Source organism: Falco cherrug, chromosome 13, assembly GCF_023634085.1.
Source record: "Falco cherrug isolate bFalChe1 chromosome 13, bFalChe1.pri, whole genome shotgun sequence".
Classification (NCBI taxonomy): Eukaryota; Metazoa; Chordata; class Aves; order Falconiformes; family Falconidae; genus Falco; species Falco cherrug.
Genome location: NC_073709.1, coordinates 13614565 through 13621621, shown reverse-complemented (window position 1 = coordinate 13621621; position 7057 = coordinate 13614565). Strand labels below are relative to the sequence as shown.

Here is a 7057-nt window from a genome sequence, read left to right as displayed (position 1 = left end):
TCTCCTGCTTATAAAGAACCTGCTGCATTGCTTTCTGGACCTGTAACTAAACAACCTTAAAAAAATTTACTTTCTGAATTACAGAAATGTTACCACCCCTAATATTATCTAGACTTTTGAGGATGATACTGTATTATTAAATGATAGACATTATAGGCACTCTTCATGTAAAGGAGTAGCATTAACACAGCTGGAGAACTAAGTGGACCAGGTTATGACATTTTGAGAGCCAGTAAGTTGCTTCTGAGGCAAGAAGCACAGAAAAGAAGAGATTGCAGTCTGTGGAGATGACAGGTCACAACATGCAGAACTCTCAGCTGAGATGGAGCAGGGTGGTTTGGGATTTGTTTTCTCTCAACCTTTATTAAAAATGGAGGCAGCGGTGAGATTATTTTAGAGCTTTGCTATAGTAATTCACTGGGTAGAATACTGTATTTTCTGCATTTGTGTTTTAGGAGGAGAAAACAATGGCAGCAACACAGTCTCTGGAGAATGAACTGTTTTTAACCTGTGATGAAGTGTAGTAATTGTGGACCTTCTACCCCCCTTGAGCTTACTGTATTTCAGATAGCTCATGCTCTAAGTGCTGCACATTTCACCTAATGTTGTCACTCTCTGTGGAAGAGGGAAAATAAAGCTCAGAAAACTTCTTTTTGAAAACAAGTAACTGCCAGACCTGATTAATTTATACATATATATGTATGCATGTGTGTATATACATGGTAAAAAAGTGAATTGAGAACATGTATCTGAAATAGCTTTTGTATCTTACACTTGATCCTTATAAGAAGATAAATGTAAATCTGTGTCTCCTTTCCATTGAAAAATGCTTCTAATTTCTGTTTCCTAACTACAGGGAGTTGACAGTCCAGGGAGGCGAGTCCACGCGATGGTGACTGGCTTTGGAGAAACAAGGGAACAAGAAAAAAACATTTCTATACCACACTAATACAAAGGCAGCACAGAGGGAGCACATGGAGAAGACGTGCCTAAAGAAGTCCAAGTAAAAACCCAAGCCTAAATAATTCTCCTTCACAGGGATTACAGTAATATACTATAGTCCTGGCTTAAATGTAGGTCAGCTGGATTTCTGTTCAGATATTTATAGGTAAACAAGGTAAATTAATAATATGGTTCTTTTGCTTCTCAAGTTGTTTGCCTCAGGATGTAAACCAGAACATTTGTCTGTATAACACCAGAAACATTTTGGGGAAGAAAAGCTCCCCTAATAAACACGCTACATAAGGGATTACATAGCTGTGTGGAGTAAAAGATTGTTTTGTAGTGATGTTTTCTTAACAATGTGATTCCTGCTAGAAACTGAATGCCCTATCTGATGTAGCAAGCAGAGGTTAAAGCCATCACACAGAGTGTGGTACATTTCTTTCCTGTATTGTATGGGGGCTTTTCTTTTCCAAGTAAAGGGTTCCAGTAAAGGGTGCTGCTTAACAGATCAACATCTAACCATAGTACTGACGACAGACCCGCACTGAAGCTCCCTAGAAGCTACGTAGTCCAGTGCCTTACCTGTGTTGGTGTGATTTTACCTGCTGCAAGGGAGTCTCCTTGACGTGCTAGCAGATGACAGGCTACCTTGAACTTGTGTCAGAGACTTACAGAAGAAAAACAGTAACAAAACCCAACCAACAATGCCAAACAGGCTGCTGTAGACCCAGTCAATCTCTAGTCACTCATACTTTATTCTGCAAGTACCTAAACATCTAACTACTGGAGTGAAACTTGGAAGTTGTTTACAGGGTTCATATGTTTCATATTTCCTTGTTGTTTTTTTTTTCCTAGGTTGTCATCTTTGGCTTTTCCTGTATAGCAGTTGTAGGATTGCAGAGAAGCATTAATCCATACATTTATGCACAACTTTAACCCAAAAGAAATTCCAGAGGAAACCACTAAGTCTTGCAGAGGTATCATTCATGTCTGTACATGAAGAGCACTGTGTCTACAACAGAAACAGCACGGTTGCTTAGGCACAGCAAGCGGTACAGCAAGTGGTTTGAGTGGTTTGCTCTCATGGAGCACAAGGTCTCACACATCGCTGAGCTGTTCCCTCTTCAGTAGAGTGTAGACTGAATCAGCCAGAGAAACTTGGTATTATTGTCTGTGAAGCATGAGGAAAGAGACTGACTTACTATGCGATGTGCTTTTCCTTTGGCAGAGCAGCTACAGCGATTCCAGTGGCTGGTAACATCCCACACTGCATTGCACGGCAATGTGTCAGTAGTGAATCTTGCACCAAAGGCAGTACCAGAAACCATAGGGTGAAATTCTGTAACGATCTAATTAGCAGTTTGTTGACCTTTGCGCTTTTGAAATTAATTTCTGTGGATTTTTAAAGCATTTTCTACAAGAACAGTGTAACAGTTAAAACACAGGACTTCAATGAGACTGTTAGAAACTGTGATCTATCTATACACGTTTCTGTTCAGTTTGATAAAACGGTGAAAGATGAGGGGAACTGGTTAAAAAGTACTTTGTTGCCTACATACCCCATAGGATTTACTGTGATTTTACTGCAAAGTAACATAACTACCTTGTGGTTATATCTAAAAAAACTGTAAAGCTGTGTATTTTTGTACCTTTGTTGCCAAGTTTTTACTTGCTGGACTGTAATATAGTTGCAAGTTATTAAGGATTGAATCTCTGCATTAATTTGGTACAATACCATTATAGCTTAGGTTGGAGGGAAAAAATTATAATTGCTATGTGGATACAAATTAGAGTTTAATATCCCATGCAGCTGTTTACATCTGCTTAATTAAGCAGCAGTGACTTCACATTAGCATTGCTGATACTGTAAATACACACTAGAGAAAAAGATACAATCACGTTAGCCACCCTCCTAATGTTAAATCAATGCAAGTTGGGTCCTTTTTATTTCTTTGTTGCTTTTTAGTGGTAAAAAACAGTCCTCATGTTTAAGGAGGATCTTCAGATCTGAGACCTTTGGTTTTGGTACAAGTGCTAGGATTTTATAAAAAGACTGCTAGCAGCTTAAGTACTAAATGAAGAGCTTTAATGGAAACTAACTTAAATATAGTCAGTAATATTATATATAATATTTTATTATAGGATAATTCTGCTTTTGGAGCCTTTACAAGAGTATCACAGTCATAGAAGGTAAGTAGATACCCACCTAGAAAACTGCAGTGCCATAGTAACACTGATGAGGACTATGTGGCATAAACTCTTGCTTCATGTATTTCCCAGTAGCTCTGGCACAGAGCTGCTTGTCTTGCTTTTTGATTAAGGATCCCCTGAAGTAATGCAAATGTGCCGAAGTCGGTATTTTGAGAGGTATGTACAATCAGGACAGGCCTTGGATTAACACAACATATCTATACACCAGAAAAATTGTACTTTGATTGTTCTGACCAAAGTCTGTGAACCATCAGCATAAGAACACAACCCTCAGTTGGTGCCATTTTTAATGATTGAAAATAATACATTGTAAAACAAAAAGTGAAAAAATTCCAGCGTGATCTTATAAACAAAGAACAAATAGAAAACAAAAAAGCTTCATTTTTGCCTGATTTATATTATTTATAGTACAACAGATCATTAGTCTGAGGTAATACCAGTAATAACTTTTTAGTCCTTCAAGGACTGCTCAAAATCGAAGAACAGCAATAAGTAATGCATGTTATGTTAAAAGTGAGACTTGATTATTAAATCAAGCAAATCCCTTACCCTTTTTAGTTAGGGATCTGTGGTTGCAAATACAAAATTGGAAATAAGTCTGTACAGCAGGAACTACAGAACGTTAAGAGTCCCGCATGGCACGTCATTAGCCCATGTCAGTACTTAGAGTACAGCTGATTATGTAAAAATCAGACATTTCAACAGAGAAAAGACTTTGTTCCAGAATAGCCCTTAAGAAATTTAGAATACTGTTAGTTTGCATAAAATAGCCAAACAAAAGATGAATTCAGAAGTCCAAATTTTGGCATGAGGTAAACCATGTGCATTTATTTCATCTGCATTTTAGAATTAGTAACCATAAAATTAAATATGTTGACTGCAATGAATTCAGTCATACAAGTGCAAGTCTTCAGCTAGAATGTATTTTATGGCAGTTTATTTAAAAAATGTACCAGTAAATCATAAAAGAGGGATCATGTCCATTTAACATTTATTGAAGTATACAGGAGGTTTTCTTTAGAATCAAATATGAGCATGAATATATGGCCAAACGTAAAATCTATCAAATTCAGTGAAAATTTTCTGACTTTAAATAGTAGCTGTAAGAATGACCAATATATATTCTTTGTTACAACCGCCCTCACTCTACAAGTAAAAAAAAATAATAAACATTCAGTAAACATTCTCTCCTAAGGTAGTTTCCCTTATATATCAGTGATTTATCCATTTCTTGTATACATAACTTTTTTAAACATACCAATCAGTGGTTCTCACAATTGAAAAATAAAAGCACAAAAAAGTTTACACTCTTGTACAGGTAAATAAAAGATCATCTTGAATTAAACTGTATATCCTTAAGGGCATAGTATAGTTTCAATTTCATTACCTATTACATAATTAGCTTCTTACATACAAATATTGACATATTTGGCTTGTGCTTCAAAGCCTTTGTGTCTAGAAAGTCCATGTCAATGCAACTCATAACTTGAAACCAGGCGGGATATCTTTACTGCTGCTGGGTTTAACCTGTTCGTGCAACATAGTCTCTTCCGAACTTGTTGTGGCACAGCATTTGTCTGTGGAGTCATCACTATCTGGATCCAATCCTTCAGGACAGGGAAGTTTTAGTAGTTCTTCCCGCAACTGAGCTGTATGACGCTGAATAAACAAAAAGAAGTCAGTGTGGAAAACCATAGTTAAAACAGTACTTTTCACAATGTTAGACAACATAAAGCAAAAAAAAAAAAAAAAGAAAAAAGTTAGTTGAAAAGGTTTAAACATACTGTTTCAATGACTGGATGAACTTTTCTCCTGTATTTAAGGATTGGTATTTTCCCTGTAGTGACAGAATAATTAGCAGGTGCTGCTAGGGACAAATTAAAGGCAGTAAACAGAACTGCAGCAAGCAAGTGCATGGATATAAATGTTATGCTATTTGTCTTGCAGGCGAGTCATCTGTGTTCTGCGATCACAGCAGAAACCCGCTTGGATGAGGTAGGTCATACAGTCAAAACATAAATTTACAAGAGTTCCCGATGAGATCTGTTACAGACACATATACAGGGATTTCTATACTGATCATAGTAACTAACAGTAACTTAATTTTGAAGACCAGTCACAGCAAGTCTAGCAGTAGAAAAAAAGCAGCCTTTAAAAAAAAAAAAGTTTTTGTTGCTCCTCAGGGGAAGAAAAATTGAAAAATTATACAGGTCTGTTGTCTGTGTGGACACAAAATACACAAATGATAGCACCTGGCTAGGAAGGAAGAAAACATGTGTAATGGTTATAATTTGATAAAAGTTATTACAATTGTAATGGACCACAGTTTTAATAGCCATGCTTGTCTATTGAAAAAGCTTGCCTCCTGGCAAGGCATTAGTTGTAGTACAACTTTATCAGAAACTCCTTAGACAGAACAGTATGAACTCTCTGGTATCTTAGATAAGTATTTTTAAAAAAACAGGCAGGAGAGGTGCTACAGGAAAATCTAACTTGCAGAAAAAACATGACTGAGGAAGTGGAGTGCACATACACTTTTATCTCGACAGTTGGGAAACAGGTTTGTTTTCATGTTTCAAAGTTGCTGGGTTTTTCTATTAGCGTTATTACAAAACTCAAGCTGGTGAGCAATTTCATTGTCATTTGTCACCTTTGGACTAAAGAACATAAAATTATAAAAGCACATCTCACCTTTAGAGCTGCTGCATGATGGGACATAGTCCTGCCTACCCGTTTGTCACTGCTGTACTGCTGTATGTCTGCTATCCACTCCTCGCACTGAGCCATGATCTCCACTCTTTTCAAGTAAAAATGTTTGTGGATGACCTGCAAGAAAATATTCCCAATGAAGGAACAGCGTTCACGGTTTTCTAAGAACCTTATGTTTTAACAATACAAGATTTGCAAGACCCCTATGAGTCTAATTGGGTATAAGGAAAAAAAAATCACCCAAACCCAAAGAAACAAACAGAAAACCAGTGTGAGGATAATTCAGCCTTGAACCAGGTTGCAGATAAATTGTGGAATTTCTGTCCTTGGAGGTTTCCAAGGCCCAACTGGAAAAAGCCTCAAGGAACCTGGTTTGAAATCAGGTGATCCTGTTTTGAGGAAGTGGTTGGCCCTGACCTCTCCCCCAGTCTGTATGAATCTACTATTTCTGTGCAGGCTGCCATCTCGCCATTCACGCGTGTCATCTGGGGGAAGGGTAAATGAGTGCCAGAAATACAGTATCACACCAGGGAAAAGAAAAAGTGATAGCAGAATGTTAGACACATTCTTCAGTTCAAAGATGATCTTACTATGCAGGCACTATGTATGGATGTTTATGTTTGCATGCATAGTGCAATATTCAGGCTTTTACTGTTGCTTTCACAGCCCCGTTTACTTCCTGCCTATGCTGATTTAAATAAAAGCACCATGTCTTCCCTTGATGCTACCCACGTGCTGTTTGAACAGACAACAGGTAAGCAGAAACACTGTCAACCGTGTGAGCACGGGAACATAACAAGCTTCTGCATATAGAAGAAGGATCATTGCAGCTTCTATGGAAGAGGTGCAACCACAGTTAGATGCCCCCGGCAGAGGCAGCACCTCTGGGGACACTAGAATTCCCGGGGAATAGTAGTTGAACTGCCCACAGTTTGGGTGGGAACCAGTATTTGATCGCATAGTAAGTCTGGTATTTCTGTACAGCCTTGAGTTTAAAAAAACCCCAACCAGTCAACCCTCAGACAAAGCTGTGAAACTACTTAGCGTTGGCTTTCTCTTAAACAGTTTTCTAAAACTCTGCCTGCTGAAAGAAACAATAAACCTGAAATTTTACTGAGCACAGAGAGTTCTTGGCAATATTGCAACATAATTGACAAAATAATCTTTTCCTCTAGAGGTTAGAGAATGTAGC

General features: G+C 37.7%; 1 protein-coding gene and 1 long non-coding RNA gene across 7 annotated transcripts in view; one reads left to right on the top strand and one right to left on the bottom strand.

Moving 5' to 3' along the window:
- Positions 1-861: 861 nt before the first annotated feature.
- On the top strand, positions 862-6714 carry LOC114015809 (uncharacterized). Its single transcript, XR_003559941.2, has 5 exons — positions 862-1003; positions 1801-1922; positions 3088-3135; positions 5104-5151; positions 6532-6714. It is a non-coding gene; the product is annotated as an uncharacterized LOC114015809 (long non-coding RNA).
- The window catches only part of BIRC6 (baculoviral IAP repeat containing 6), a 183177-nt gene continuing 179545 nt past the window's right edge, over positions 3426-7057 (bottom strand). For all 6 annotated transcript variants that reach the window (XM_055726252.1, XM_055726249.1, XM_055726253.1 and 3 more), the window contains exons 73-74: positions 5848-5982; positions 3426-4815 (exon numbers count right to left, since the gene is read on the bottom strand). In XM_055726252.1, coding sequence (XP_055582227.1) covers positions 4636-4815; positions 5848-5982 — 315 coding nt within the window. In that variant the 3' untranslated portion in view covers positions 3426-4635. The remainder of the gene's footprint in view (positions 4816-5847; positions 5983-7057) is intronic.